Here is a 15,591-nt window from a genome sequence, read left to right as displayed (position 1 = left end):
TTCTGCATCTCGGGAGAAAGCGTGGATTTAAGGGGAGAAGGATTGACTTTTCTAAAGCTCCAGAATCATGCACCCGCCTCTGGTCCAAAGTCTCTCTCCAAACCCTCCTTGTTCTTCACCTCAATACTGTCTGTCTGCTTATGCCCATAAGGAGCAGCAGGCTCAGCCGTTTCCCACTGACTGCTGATCCCTGGCCCCAAGGAAGCACCTCTGAACTCAACCAGGGCAGGACGTTTTCAGTCGTGCCCCCAATAGGAGGATCTACCGCAGTTCCGCAAAACGGAGCTCTTCCGCAAAGCCTTGCTGGGGGCCAGTGAGTGGATAACACCCTCAGGGTCCTGCAGAACATGCTGCTACCTGATTAGCCCACAGAATATTTTGCAAGGCAATCCTGGGTCCAATGAGCCTGTTGGGTTATAGTCAAGCACGACGTCAAATAATTCTAAAGTTCATGGCTGAATGCTGAGTGTTGTGTTGGTCACAGATAAATGTTGAACTGTTACTGGTTATATATTTATGGATGCTGAAACAGTTCACTGAGTCTGATTCTGGAGTGCATTACAATGCGTACACTTCAGCATGTATATGTCATGAACCTGTGTTGCAAAGCACCCTGGGCCAAATGGGAGAGCGGAATAAAAATGCAATTAAAAAATAAATAAATATTGCCCTTGCTCCCCTGAGTCCCAAAACATCTCCTGGCAATGCCTGGCGGAGAGCCTGCTTATTGTCCTAAGGAACAGCCACTAGAAATAAAGATAAAGGTAAAGGTAAAGGTATCCCCTGTGCAAGCACCGAGTCATGTCTGACCCTTGGGGTGACGCCCTCTAGCGTTTTCATGGCAGACTCAATACGGGGTGGTTTGCCAGTGCCTTCCCCAGTCATTACCATTTACCCCCCAGCAAGCTGGGTACTCATTTTACCGACCTCGGAAGGATGGAAGGCTGAGTCAACCTTGAGCCGGCTGCTGGGATTGAACTCCCAGCCTCATGGGCAAAGCTGTCAGACAGCTGCCTTACCACTCTGCGCCACAAGAGGCTCTTTAGAAATAAAGATAAGAAGGACAATTATGCTTTCTCTCCAGCCAGTAACAGACTACAAGAGCTGATGACTTTGACTCAAGCCACCTGTGACGTGCTGGTTACAAATCTTTGGCTGAGGCTCCTGACAGCATCCAGGAGGAAGAATTCTTACCCGTAGAGACCTGAAGGTTAGTCAAGTGGTTAGTGGAGCCATCAGGAAGAAATGGACCGAGCTAATTGCCAAAAGTGCCTCTTTAACCTTTGTCTCTTCAGAACAAAGAAAGGCTCCTCTCGGAAGCTCCCCCAGGTGGTCATCAGCTTAGTTCATGAGCAAATGAAATGATTTCCAAGGTGGAGATGGCAAATAATATTTTATACCACTATAAACTGTTATTTGCCATTGCCAGCTTGAAAATCATGTTACTTCATGTTACTTCCTCTCTTGTGGGGGTCCCTGGTCGTGCCCCTCCTTACTCCGAGGAGCAGAGCTCAGTCAGACTTGGAAATAGGGTGTGCTGAAACACCAGGGTGGAGAGCAAAACGCGGGGCTATCAATCCTTTGAGCAGTTTGCTCACGAGGAGAGGCAACTTTCCACAACAAAGCCCTTAGCAGCCTGAATCAGGTTCCGAAAGACTGTGAGAATCCCCACCTGGTTCCCCAACCAGAACATGAGAGTGGGGCATAAAGGGGGGTTCCCCATTGCATTCTTTGCTCTCCCCTCCCCCCAGCCTGTTTCCTAGTTGGGACTTGTGCTGAGGCTGAAGTTCCTTCCCACAGGATCATGTCCATGGGGCTGACCCAGAAGCATCCTGGGGAGACTTCCCTTGAAGGCTGGCTGCTCAGACAGAAGGAGAGGGAGAAGGTGTTTCCTAACCCAATAGATAAGCCTAGAGGCGGGGAGGTCTCTTGAAGCAGCTCAAGACCGTACATACTAACCTTGCAAAACCGTGCTGCTAGTCCAGCAGAAACCACTGGTTTGCCCTCACTGCTGCTGGGAGCCGGGATGTCCCAGTGGATGGATTGTGATGCGAGGCTGTCTATGGCTTTCCCCTTGGCAACCCTGCAGCAATGGGGCAGAGGCAGGAAGGAGCCTGGGAAAAGCCGGTGCTGAGGAAAGCAGAGGTCCTGAGGATGGGCAGAAAGGGTGACCAACCAGAGGCTGCGGGCCAGACACTGAGGGAGAGGGGGAGAGAGTTAGGGGAGGGGGCAGGGATTTCTTCCCCTTTCCTTGGCGAAAGAGAAAATAACCACTCTGTTTATGTGGATCACATGGCCACCTTATCCCTCCCAAAAACAAGTCTGAATAAGATGCTGGCTAGAAGAAGAAGAAGAAGAGTTGGTTCTTATATGCCGCTTTTCCATACCCGAAGGAGGCTCAAAGCGGCTTACAGTCACCTTCCCATTCCTCTCCCCACAACAGACACCCTGTGGGGTGGGTGAGGCTGAGAGAGCCCTGATATCGCTGCTCGGTCAGAACAGTTTTATCAGTGCCGTGGCGAGCCCAAGGTCACCCAGCTGGTTGCATGTGGGGGAGAGCAGAATCGAACCCGGCATGCCAGATTAGAAGTCCGCACTCCTAACCACTACACCAAACTGGCTACGTTAGCAGATTACTGTAAAATGAGGTTGTAACGGTCAACTGCAATGAAACTAAAATAGTCAGTTTGGGTTGTTCCCAAAGCACATTTGGCTGGTCAATCAAAAACAACAAAATCAATCAATGCCGAGTTTTTAAATATCTAGACATCACCTTTCAGGCCATTTCCTGGCTTTAATTTCTTTAATTTCTACCCGCTGAGCAACTGGTACCACCCTGAAGTTTTCCTACTCCAGATGGGGTCCCAGCAATGAATGCCTTTTTAGGGAATTCCCCAGCCATTGTATGGGGTGCAGATCTAGGGGTGGAATCATAAGATTCCAGTTCAGTTGGATGTTATCCAAAGCACCTTTCTTAGGAAAATCTCAGGACTTGCTCAGTTCAGTCCAGCAGCTCATTTAAGAAGAAATGTTGGACCCCCTTCGGTCTCTATAAGGACCCATCTAAGGCTCTTGGGTTTTAATACCAAACTGGGAAATGCATCTGAAACCCAGCTGGCTACATAGGATACCCCTTTTAGGCAAAGGACAACTATTGGGTCAAGCTCAGTCTTTCAACTGTATACTTTATCCCCCTTAGAGGCCCTTAAAACCTGGGACCTCCAATAACCCATAAATGGGTCATTGAAAAGGAGCCGAGCCATGACAGCTACTGTGTTCTAAACTCCAGATTTTGTATATGGTATTCCCTTTAATACAGTCAAAACTCAAAAGTACCCAGGAGATCTCTTTGATCCCCTTAAGGAGAGCATTTACGATTGCCTGTTTTCAAACAATGCCCTTCGCCTATTTACATTTACAGGATGGATATAATAAAGATCCCCTCAGATGACAGTCTCTGTCCTTGTGCTTCCTATCACATCAGAGATCGAACACATCTCCTCTTTCACGGCACACTCTATGATCCTACCGACACTGGGTTATAAAAGGCCATCCTGCAGTCTGTCAGAACAGTAGAGATTGCATTAGTGTCTTACTGGCAAAAGCAAATTCATATATAACAATTAAAGTCGCCTTCTTTATGTTGTTATTGAAAAAAAGTAAAGGAATCGCTTTGTACATGTCAATCTCTAAAGCAGAAACACTTGTATTTATTATAATTGACCTAATTCTGTATTTTATCATTGTCTTAGCTTATTTATTATATGATGTTATTTATAATTTAATGTATATACTGCCACTCCCTGCAAGCTGGCTCATGGCGGTTCACAACATGCATATAAAAACTTGGGGGGGGGGTCTGAATATCCTGGTATTTATTGCGCCTGTTGTTGTTGTTGTTGTTAGGTGCAAAGTCATGTCTGACCCATCGCAACCCCATGGACTTTCTGTCCTCCATTCCCCAGGCCTTTCTGTCCTCTATCATTCCCCGGAGTCCATTTAAATTTACACTGACTGGTTTGTTTGCCTTGCAGTCCAAGGGACTCGCAAGAGTCTTCTCCAGCACCAGAGTTCAAAAGCCTCAATTCTGTGACACTCGGCCTTCCTTATGGTCCAACTTTCGCAGCCATACATTGCAACTGGGAAGACCATAGCCTTGACTAGACGCACTTTAATTGGCAGGGTGATGTCTCTGCTTTTTAGGATGCTGTCTAGATTTGCCATAGCTTTCCTCCACAAGAGCAAGCGTCTTTTAATTTCTTTGCTGCAGTCCCCATCTGCAGTGATCTTAGAGCCCAGGAAAATAAAATCTGTCACTCCCTCAATTTCTTCCTCATCTATCTGCCAGGAATTTTGAGGGCCGGATGCCATGATCTTAGTTTTCTTGATGTCGAGTTTCAAGCCAACTTTTGCACTCTCCTTCACCCGCATCAACAGGCTCTTTAGTTCCTCTTCACTTTCTGCCATTAGAGTGGTATCATCTGCATATCTGAGGTAGTTGATATTTCTCCCTGCAATCTCAATCCCAATTTGTGACTCCTCCAACCCCGCCTTTCTCGTGATGTGCTCCGCATACAAGTTAAATAGACAAGGTGATAGTATACAGCCTTGCTGAACTCCTTTCTTAATTTTGAACCAATCAGTGATTCCATGCCCGGTTCTCACTGTTGCGGGAAAAATCAGCCACAGCTATGCTTCCCAACCATATTCTGCATGATCGCATCAGTTCTGGGGTTTGTCAAAGTCTGAAGAATGTTTCAGGGGCTTCTCAATGGCAAAAAAAATAGAGAAAGGTTGGGTTAACCCATCCTCCTGTGATTCATGAGTTCTGATTTGGTGAAATTGGCAAAGGACTCCAACAAAGATGTCCAATTTCACTCTTATATTGTTCATATTAGTAATGGTAATATTGGCTGCTGAATAAGAAAATATATTACTGGAATAAATAATAGTGAAGAAAAAAAGATCAAATTAAAAACTAGGGTACCGATGTGGTTATTTCAGTAACCAAATGTGATAATTCTATCAAACTTGCCATGGATCAAATTTCTACTTCATGCCACACCTCCTGGCTCAGCCACTTACACGCTGGCACAGGGAACTAAGCCACTGGCCCACTAAGGGGCTGCCTTCACAGGGCTGTGAGAGCATCCAAGAGTTGTGAGGTGATGCTGGGGCACTGCACTGTCGTAACTCCAGTTTATGCTGGGGGATCTCTGAGGTATGCCAGGAGAAGGACTGGTCGGCCCGCTGAGCATTTTCACTCCCTCCTTAGGATAGCCCTGTAGCTGAGTCAATGGAAAGGCTTTCCCCTAAAAATCACAATATATAGTCAAAAATGGAGGTTAGCAAGCAGGTCTTTTAAAGAAGGAGAGCTGATTTTTATAATCCTTTTTTTCACTACTCAAAGGAGTCCCGAAGTGGCTTAGAAGAAGAAGAAGAGCTGGTTCTTATATGCAGCTTTACCCGAAGGAGTCTCTAAGCGGCTTACAGTCACCTTCCCATTCCTCTCCCCACAACAGACACCCTGTGAAGTGGGTGAGGCTGAGAGAGCCCTGAGATTACTGCTCAGCCAGAACAGCTTTATCAGTGCCGTGGCGAGCCCAATATCACCCAGCTGGTTGCATGTGGGGGAGTATGGAATCAAACCCGGCTCACCAGATTAGAAGTCCACACTCCTAACCACTACACCAAGCTGATTTTCTTAGAATCATAGAATAAAAGAGTTGGAAGGGACCTCATGTGTCATCTAGTCCAACCCCCTGCACTATGCAGGACACTCACATCCCAATCGCTCATCTACTGTAACCTGCCACCCCCTTGAGACTTCACAGAATCAGCCTCTCTGTCAGATGGCTATCTAGCCTCTGTTTAAAAATTTCCAAAGAGGGGCTTTTCTGTAACCTCCCTGTTAGCCAACAGTTTGGTGAAGGGGAAAGCTCCCCCCCAAAAAAAGGAATGGTCACACCCATGCCCTCAGAGTCCCCCACATTGCTCTTGGAAACGCCTCCCTCCCATCAGTTAGGGGCTGTCAGAGTCTCCTTCTCAGCAGGCCTGAAGAGAGGGGGGAGGGAGAGCGTTCACCAGCCTCCTGCCAGCTCTGTCAGTGTTCCGAGGCAAAGTGAGGGAAGTTATAGTTGGACATGCCAGATAGGACAGCCTTGGGGCGAAAAGGGATGGCGCAGCCTGTCCAAGCCTCTGTTCTCATCCCCCTTGGCAGCCCTACTGACCTCCGCTCCCAGCGGTGTTCAGGGGCAAACTGGCAGCGATGTCTCCAGATTGTTCCTGGCTGGAATGGGTGGGCAGGCCTTGTCAGAACCTTGGCCAAATGATTGGGGCAAAGTCCTGAGTGGGCATGACCTGTCTGAGGCAGGGCCCAACCAGGACACGCTTTGCGTGTCCCTATTGGGCCCTGCCTCTGACAGGCCACGCCAACTCTCCACCCACTTATCCCTTCGTGAATTATTATAAACAGCTCCCGCTGTTACAGATTTAATAGTATATGAACATGTAACAGAAATAATGGATACATTAGAATAGATATTCAAAGTGAGTACTCCCCTTCAGTTGTCCCTGTCTACAATTCACAAACTTATTGCTTTGTTGTTGTTGTTATGTGCGAAGTCGTGTCCGACCCATCGCGACCCCATGGACAATGATCCTCCAGGCCTTCCTGTCCTCTACCATTCCCCGGAGTCCATTTAAGTTTGCACCTACTGCTTCAGTGACTCCATCCAGCCACCTCATTCTCTGTCATCCCCTTCTTCTTTTGCCCTCGATCGCTCCCAGCATTAGGCTCTTCTCCAGGGAGTCCTTCCTTCTCATGAGGTGGCCAAAATATTTGAGTTTCATCTTCAGGATCTGGCCTTCTAAAGAGCAGTCAGGGCTGATCTCCTCTAGGACTGACCGGTTTGTTCGCCTTGCAGTCCAAGGGACTCGCAAGAGTCTTCTCCAGCACCAGAGTTCAAAAGCCTCAATTCTTTGACGCTCGGCCTTCCTTATGGCCCAACTTTCACAGCCATACATTGCAACTGAGAATACCATAGCCTTGACTAAACGCACTTTTGTTGGCAGGGTGATGTCTCTGCTTTTTAGGATTCTGTCTAGATTTGCCATAGCTTTCCTCCCCAGGAGCAAGCGTCTTTTAATTTCTTTGCTGCAGTCCCCATCTGCAGTGATCTTGGAGCCCAGGAAAATAAAATCTGTCACTATCTCCATTTCTTCCCCTTCTATTTGCCAGGAATTGAGAGGGCCGGATGCCATGATCTTTGTTTTCTTGATGTTGAGTTTCAAGCCAACTTTTGCACTCTCCTCCTTCACCCGCATCAACAGGCTCTTTAGTTCCTCTTCACTTTCTGCCATTAGAGTGGTATCATCTGCATATCTGAGGTTGTTGATATTTCTAACTTATTGCTAATGTAATGCAAATAAAAATGCCAGTGACTTTAAAATTCATCTGGAGGTCTGTTGCAAATTAAGATATTGTTGAACTGCTCAAACTCACTCAGACTTTATTGCTGTATGATTTTTCTTAAAGCCAAAGCTTGTCAGCAATACTCTCCTCAATACTCTCCTCTTCTTCCAGCACTTTTCCCTTTCTCTCCCCACAATAGATACCCTGTGAGGTAGGTGAGGGCTGGGGAAGTTCTGAGAGAACTGCTCTGCAAGAACAGCTCTAATAGAACTGTGACTAGCCCAAGGTCACCCAGCTGGCTGCATGTGGAAGATTAGGGAATCAAACCCAATTCTCCAGATTACAAGCCGCCACTCTTAACCACTCCCCAACACTGTTAAATCAACAAATCCCACCAAGATATTTCTTCAGAATTTGTGAAAACAGATGCAAACATCATGTTTATGATCTATGTACATTGTGCAAATAGGACATCCTAGAACAGGACGTAGATTTAGCAACATGATCTTTTCCAGGAAGATTTGCATCTTAACACAGCCCTCACATGTAAATACCTCCGGCCTCCCTGATGGCTTCGTCTTCATAAAAGGAGATGTGCTGGTGATGGAAGGCAGAAGAGACACTTATCACAGCAGAAGAAACTCTTTCCTTTTGTGCTCAGAAAGATGGCCCTTTTTTTGGCTATAACTGGCTTTGTGCTGCTCGTTATGGAAACCATCGTCGGAGTGGTGGCAAATGGATCAATTGTCCTCGTCTGCTGTATTGACCTTTTCAGAAGCAGGAAGCTACCCCCGACCGACTTGATCCTGATCTGTCTTGCTTCCTCCAGACTCCTGTGGCAGGCAGTCATAATCCTGCATGTGACCATGCTTTCCTTTTTTTTGCACATGTATGTGCTGAAAGAGTTTCATTTAATAACGGTGATCGTGTGGTTCTTTGCGGAGACCCTCGGTCTTTGGTTTGCCACCTGTCTGAGCGTTTGGTACTTAATAAAGATCGCCGTCTTCTCCCACCCGATTTTCCTCCAGGTGAAGCAAAGATTGTCTGGGATGGTTCCGGAGCTGCTTCTCGGCTCAGTGGTTGTGTCTGTGTTTGTGACTATCATTAAGGCTGTTATTATCTTCACAGGATCCCTCGGTAGCTCAGCCTTATGTGATCCCTACAAAGCCCTTTTAAACAATAGCCGTGATCCTGGACTTAAGAAACCTCGCTCTTGTATGGACCTTGCCATTTCATGTATTGTTCCAAATGCCATCCCTGCCGTGATATTTTTGTCCTCCACCATCCTGTTAATCCTCTCTCTGTGGAAGCACACGAGACATTTGCAGCACAGCGGAATTGGAGTCCGGGATCTCAACACCAATGCCCACTTGAGTGCCATCAAAGCTATGGCTTCCTTTGCTGTTCTGTACCTCTTCACTTTTATAGTCACCAGTTTACAGTCAATGGTGGCTTTGAATAGCAATGATCTTTTTTGGGCATCTGAATTTGTTTTCAGTCTCTCTTGTGTGTACCCTGCTGGGCATGCTGTTATCCTGATATTACTTAATCCCAAACTGAAACAGGCATGGGTCCAGATGCTACCTCTCTTGAAATTTTGGGTCAGTGAATCACCATCTTAAAACCTACCAAGAGAACTAAGGGAGAGGACATTCTGTTCGGAAAGGAGGAACCTGCAAACCTCTTGTTGGTCTTAAAAATGCCACTGGAATCAAAATTTACTCTGCTGCTTCAGACCAGCACAGCTACCCACTGAATGATATGCAGGCCTTTTATGGAAGCTGCTCCAGAAACTTCAGCTGGTCCAGAATGCAATGAAGAGGGTTCTTACTAGGACCCAGAATATGTCTTACTAGGACATATTCAATTTGCGCTCTCCCAGCTGCACTGGCTCCAGACTGAAGACTGGATCAGATTCAAGGTTATGCCTACAAAGCCCAAAACACTCTGGGGTCTTCATACCTACAGGCCTCCTTCTTTATATCCCCCAAATTGAAGTACAGAATGTCTTGGATTCTTTGGGAAAATAAAACACTTAAAAGTTTTTAAAAATATACATTTTTGGGAAACTTTGCTGCCCCTCCTTAAGCAATCGGACTTCATACAAAAAATTATCCAGAGCTGGGTTTGCTAGTTTGCGGTTGCCGAATTGCAACTTGGTCAAAAAGAAATCGCTTAATAATGCATGGCCAAGATGTGATGGGTGGACCCCAATATTTTATTATATTTATTTATTACATTTTTATACCGCCCTCCCAGAGTGGTTCACATGGAATGTAAAGAACAATACATTGAACTCAGGTTTTGTGTCAAATATAATACAACAATGACAATAATAATAACAACAGACAATAACAATACTTGCTTCTTATCCAGAAGGAAAGCTATCACTACTTTCTTATCTATTACACCACTGTCTAATCTGTATGTAACAGCAAACCTCTAAATTCTCAAACAATCTAAAGTCAAAATATTTTCACCTTTTATCACGTCTCATATACCTAAATAGAGAAAGAACATTGAATTGCGAAGCTTTAGAAAAACATTAGTCAAAAATTATATTTTTATGAGATAAGAAAATTTAGAAATATGAAATTTGAGGGGAAAGTTTTTGAAAATGTTATATTTATATGAAAACTATTTTAGTTGGGGGCAATTTGAAAACAACAAGTGTAGCTATTTCTGGACTAATATGTTTAAAAGTGGAGTAAGATTAGGAATATGAAATTGGACAGTGAAATCTTTTCTGTTCTTTTCTGTTTATACCTAAAATAATTTAAAATTATCTTTAAAATACTTTTCATTCATCTTTATGAGATACGAGGAAGGCAAATGTTTTAAGTCAGGCTTCTATAAGGATTTGAAGAATTGCTGTGAAGTCATAATAAGAATGGTTGTAGAGAGAAAATATAATGATCAATACTGTTGTGCAAGTTTTGTTTATAATTTGTATTTTATTCTCTTCTTTAAAAAATAAACAATATTATCTAAAAAAACTGTTTCTGACAAAGTTTGTCTTGAGCACAGTGCAAAGAAAGCAGCTTCTTCAGTGAGCTGAATAACTTTGTGAGTCAATTAGTTGTTTAGTTTGTGGCTGCTTTGGACCAGCCTGAGAACTAAATCCTCTCAATCCCCACATCAAGAATGGTGCAGGTTCCCCTTAAATCCCACATCAAGAGTTTTGCCAAGTTTCCCTTAACCCCTACATCAAGAGTTTGTCAGGTTCTTGTCAATCTCTACATCAAGAGTTTTGCCAAGTTCCCCGGCTCTGATCAAGACCAGGCGCACCTCTTTGGGGCCAGGTATAATCAGCAGGTAGGAACCTGTCAAACAAAGAGATCTTCAGGGGGCATAATTTTATAGAATTCTCAGGTTGCTGGGAGTAACATCCATCGAGTACAATGAGATTTATTACTAAGATTGAGGACTAGTCTTTGACCCTTTTAAATACACGTTTATTTGTCTTTTACCCAAGAGCCTTCTTGCTATACAGCAAGTCTTTGGTCTGCCAGGGGAAAGAGTATCGGCTTCACGTTAATGATTCTATCAATGAAGAGTGTTTGATGATATGATATATTTTTTCATGTACCAAATATTGTGTTTTGGAATCTTGTTAAAAAATTGTGCCTGATGAAGATATGAAGTAGAATTCTATAGTGCATAAATGTAACTCTTTGCTCCTTTATGAGTAAAGCACAAAAATATCCACCAGACACCTACGCGAACCCCCCACTGGACCCCCCTCAGCCTCTATTCTGTGCCTGGCCAGTAATTGGACATTGCAACAGCCAGGGTTGTAGGGACACTGGAGTTTGACTAAGAATTGGAGCCTTTACGCACCGGGATCTTTGTTGCAAATTGGTCACTGAATGAAAAATCGCCATTTAAAATAGTGGAATTCGTCGTTATGCATACCTGCCTTTGTAGTGGAATCCAGTTGCGTTTTGTCGCGTTTCCCACAGCTTCCGGTCTCGGCAGAAATCGCTAGAAAGGAAGCGCTATTGCCAAGCTCGTCCCGCCCCTGGCCGTCAAGCAGCCAATGGGCAGCCGTTAGCATGCTCCCAAACTGCCCCTTTCCCTTTAAGAAAGGTTTTAAAAAAAAAAAAAACAGACCCATTGTAACGAATCTGTGTAGATTCGTTGCAACGGAGAGACCCATCCAGCTGCCTAATGTGAGCTGTCGTTTGATCGTATGATCGTTGCCACGCTGCCTCGAGTGAAAAAAAAAAATCCCCCCCCCCTCTCGTGGGCCCGATTTTCGGCTGAATTAATGTGTAAAAAATAAAGGGACTTTATTTCAACAAACGGGCTTTTCTGTGGTTTGTGCTTAGTGACTAAAGGGGAAGGACTGAAGCCAGGGAAGCCTCTAAACAGAAAGAGGCTCGCTGGTGCGTTTATCCCCGCTCGCTCGGAGAAAAAAAAATGGTGATCGCTTCGCCGGAAGTTTGGAGGACAGGCTCAGGAGGAGGGACTTTGAAGAAACCGCAACAATGTTAACGCACAGGTCTTTTTCGCTAGTGTTGCGGATTGGTTGCAAGAGTGTAGCGCTTTCCGGAGGGTGAATCCACTTTTTGGGATTCCCCTGAAAGCGCTACAAGGAAGCGCTTTTTGCTGATTGGTTTCAGGTGTGTGGCAGATTGTCTACGACGTCATGCGTTATTGCAAATCAGTAGCGTTTTCAATTAGCAACCATTGTGCTATTTTGAAGGCGTGCAAAAAGGCCCTTGGTTTCAATGTAGTTAAATGTTTAATTTGTAATTGGTTTTACTCATTGATGTGAGCCTCCCCAAGACCTTTTGGAGGGGGGGCAGCAGATAAACTATAATAGAAAATTATTTTTTTTTTAAACCTACGTTTGACTCATTCTTCCTGTGAGATAACAAACATTGTACTCAAGAATTCTCTCCAAAGCACAGCTAGCACATATTTGAGGAAGGCTTTATTGCAGGAAAACTAATGGCATTGGATTAATATAGACAGAAATCTGATGGTCACAAGCACTGGACTGAGGATTGGCTAAGAGAAGGCTGTTCCTTTAAGAGGGATCAGTATCGGAGACATTCCAAACATTTGGGACTATAGTGCTGATTTACCAGCATCAAGGTTAAAAGCGTCAGAGTTAAAAGACTCGTTATCATTCATTTTCTTCTCATCTTCCCCAAAGGGTTTAAACTAGGCAAATCACAACTAAGCATGCAATGAAGACGAAGAGGCATAAATGAAACAGAAGGATGAAACTCGAATTTAACTCTACGGCAGTCATAGATCCTCAACCTGCAACAGTAACAGTGAACAAGAATAGTCATTTGAACATGCAGGATCCAAGACCTCAATCCACTGGGAGGTTGTCTTCATCTAAACTAGCGATCCCCAACCTGTGGGCCGCTGACCACGTGTGGTCCTTCGACTAATTGGAGGTGGGCCCCAAAGGACGCCTTCTCCCCCCCCCCCCGACCCTTTACTTCACCCCCCAGGCCCTTTACAACACACTTCGGGTGTCATTGTCTCCCATCACTCCCAGGTGGGACTATCTCGTTGCAGAGAAACAAGCTCAGGGTTCCCATTGATTTGTCATTGTCATGAGTTAAAATTTCCATGAAACTAAAATGTTCCTTATGTTCATTGTTCATTGTTGTGGCGTGTCTGTATCTTATTTTGAAGGGATGTTTAAACATTACCATAGCGATCAGAGAGCGTTAGGGCAGTGGTTGAGAGTAGAGGAGTAAACTACCCCCCCCCACACCGGGCCTCAGTAAAAGGCGCTGAGTGGTCCCCGGTTAGTGGTCCCCGGCGTTGAGTGGTCCCCGGTGATAAAAAGGTTGGGGATCACTGATCTAAACAATTCAATGTGCCTTGAATCCCAGGAGAGCTTCTGGGTGGCCGAAAGCTTTGCAGGTTCCTTCTCCCCCAAGAGAATGTCTTCTCACCTGGTTCTTTTGGCAGGCTTTAAGATGGTGCTTCACCCAGGTGGCTTTTTAAATGATGGACCATTCTGACCCATGCTTGTCTCAGTTTCGGATTAATTAAGATCAGGATAATAGTATGCCCAGCGGTATACATACCACTGACATTGAAAAAAAATACCGTTGCCCAAGAAAGACCATGACTTTCCCAAGCCAGCATTGCCTGCAGACTGCTGAGTACAAAAGTGAAGAGGTACAAAAAAGCAAAGGAAGCCATAGCTTTGATGGCACTCAAGTGGGCATTGGTGTTGAGATCCCGGACTCCAACTCCACTGTGTTGCAGATGTCTCGTGTGCTTCCACAGAGAGATGATTAACAAGAAGGTGGAGGACAAAAATATCACGGAAGGGATGACATTTGGAACAATAGCTGAAATGACAAGGTCCATACGAGAGTGATGCTTCTTAACTCCTGGATCACGGCTATTGTTCAAAAGGGCTTTGTAGGGATCACAAACGTCTGAGGCTTTCAAGGATCCTGTGAAGATAATAACAGCCTTAATGATAGTCACACACACAGACACAACCACTGAGCCGAGAAGCAGCTCCGGGACCAGCCCAGACAATCTCTGCTTCACTTGGAGGAAAATTGGGTGGGAGAAGATGGCGATCTTTGTCAAATACCAAACGCTGAGACAGGCGGCAAACCAAAGACTGATGGTGTCTGCGAAGAACCACACAATCATCGTGACTGATCGCATGTGTTTTAGTGCATAGATGCGCAAAAAAAAGTAAAGCATTGTTACATGCAGGATTGCTACTGCCTGCCACAGGAGCCTGGAGGAGGCAAGACAGATCAGGATCAAGTCCGTTGGTGGTAGCTTCCTGCTTCTCAACCAGCCTACACAGCAGACGAGGACAACTGATCCATTTGCCACCACTCCAACAATGGTTTCCATAATGAGCAGCACAAAGCCAGTGATAGCCATCAAGGTGGCCATCTTTCTGAGCACAAAAGGAAAGAGTTTCTTCTGCTGTGATAAGTGTCTCTTCTGCCTTCCGTCACCAGCACACCCTCCTTTTATGAAGGCTAAATCATAAGGGAGGCAGGGAGTATTTCCATGCATGGGCTGTGTTAAGATGCAAATCTTCCTAGAAAAGAGCATGTTGCTAAATCTACGTCCTGTTCTAGGATGTCCTATTTGCACACTGGACACAGATCATAAATATAATCTTTGCATCTGTTTTCACAAATGCTGACGAACTATCCTGGTGAGATTTGTTGGTTTAAGAGCAACAGGTTTGGGTAGTGGTTACACGTGGCGGCTTGTCATCTGGAAGACTTGGTTCAGTTCCCTAATCCTCCACATGCAGCCAGCTGGGTGATCTTGGGCTAATCACAGTTCTCTTAGATCTGTTCTTGCAGAGCAGTTCTCTCAGAATTCTCTCTGCCCCCAACTACTTGGGGAGAGGAAGGGGGAAAGTGTTTGTAAGAAAGCCAGCTTGTTGTAGTGGTTAGGAGGGTGGACTTGTAATCTGGCGAGCCGCGTTTAATTCCGTGCTCCCCCACATGCCACCAAAGCAGCCCTCTGGGACCCAGTGTGCCCAGGAAAAGCCTCTACTCCAAGAATGCTTCCTCATGAGCAAGTCATGTGAGGTTTGCCATTTCCAGTCTGAGGAGACACGCTTTGCCAGTAGCCATCACACACAATTGCAGCAGGAAAATAATGCTGATGTGGGCGGGTCTGAGAAGTTGTACTTTGCAGACTTGCTTATTGACTGTAATGGGATTCTTTTCCTTTAAATTTGGCCCTTCTGGCCAGCGGCTTCTTAGAGCAATCCAAAAAGGGAGACGCTCAGGTATATCCTACATGGAAAGATGATTCTGTGGTTTTCAATTCCAGAAGAAAGGAACCCCCTTTTGTGGGGGGATGGGGGAGGGGGAGGGGGAGGGGAGTGCCACACAGCCCCCATCCCTGTCCCAAGCAGCCCTTTCCTCCAACCCAGACAATCTTTGCTTCACTTGGAAGAAAATCGGGTTGGAGAAGGTGGCGATCTTTATTAAGTACCAAACGCTGAGGCAGGTGACAAACCAAAGACTGAGGGTGTCTGCAATCACCGTTATTAAATGAAACTCTTTCAATACATAGATGTGCAAAAAAAAAAAAAAGTATAGTCTAATCACAGTTCTCTTAGAGCTGTCCTTGCAGGGGGTGGGGGGAAGGAAAGGGAGGGGGTGGTGGGAGTGCCACACAGCCCCTATCCCTGTCCTAAG

The 15,591-nt window shown here is 45.4% G+C and overlaps 1 protein-coding gene across 1 annotated transcript; it reads left to right on the top strand.

Moving 5' to 3' along the window:
* Window positions 1-8,079: 8,079 nt before the first annotated feature.
* Window positions 8,080-13,775, top strand: LOC143841942 (taste receptor type 2 member 2-like). Its single transcript, XM_077346491.1, has 2 exons — window positions 8,080-8,822; window positions 13,661-13,775. The coding sequence occupies exons 1-2, from the start codon at window positions 8,080-8,082 to the stop codon at window positions 13,773-13,775; spliced, it is 858 nt and encodes a 285-aa protein (XP_077202606.1).
* The last annotated feature ends 1,816 nt before the right edge of the window (window positions 13,776-15,591 follow it).

Source organism: Paroedura picta, chromosome 7 (assembly GCF_049243985.1).
Source record: "Paroedura picta isolate Pp20150507F chromosome 7, Ppicta_v3.0, whole genome shotgun sequence".
NCBI lineage: Eukaryota > Metazoa > Chordata > Lepidosauria > Squamata > Gekkonidae > Paroedura > Paroedura picta.
This window is presented reverse-complemented; position numbering and strand designations above follow the sequence as displayed.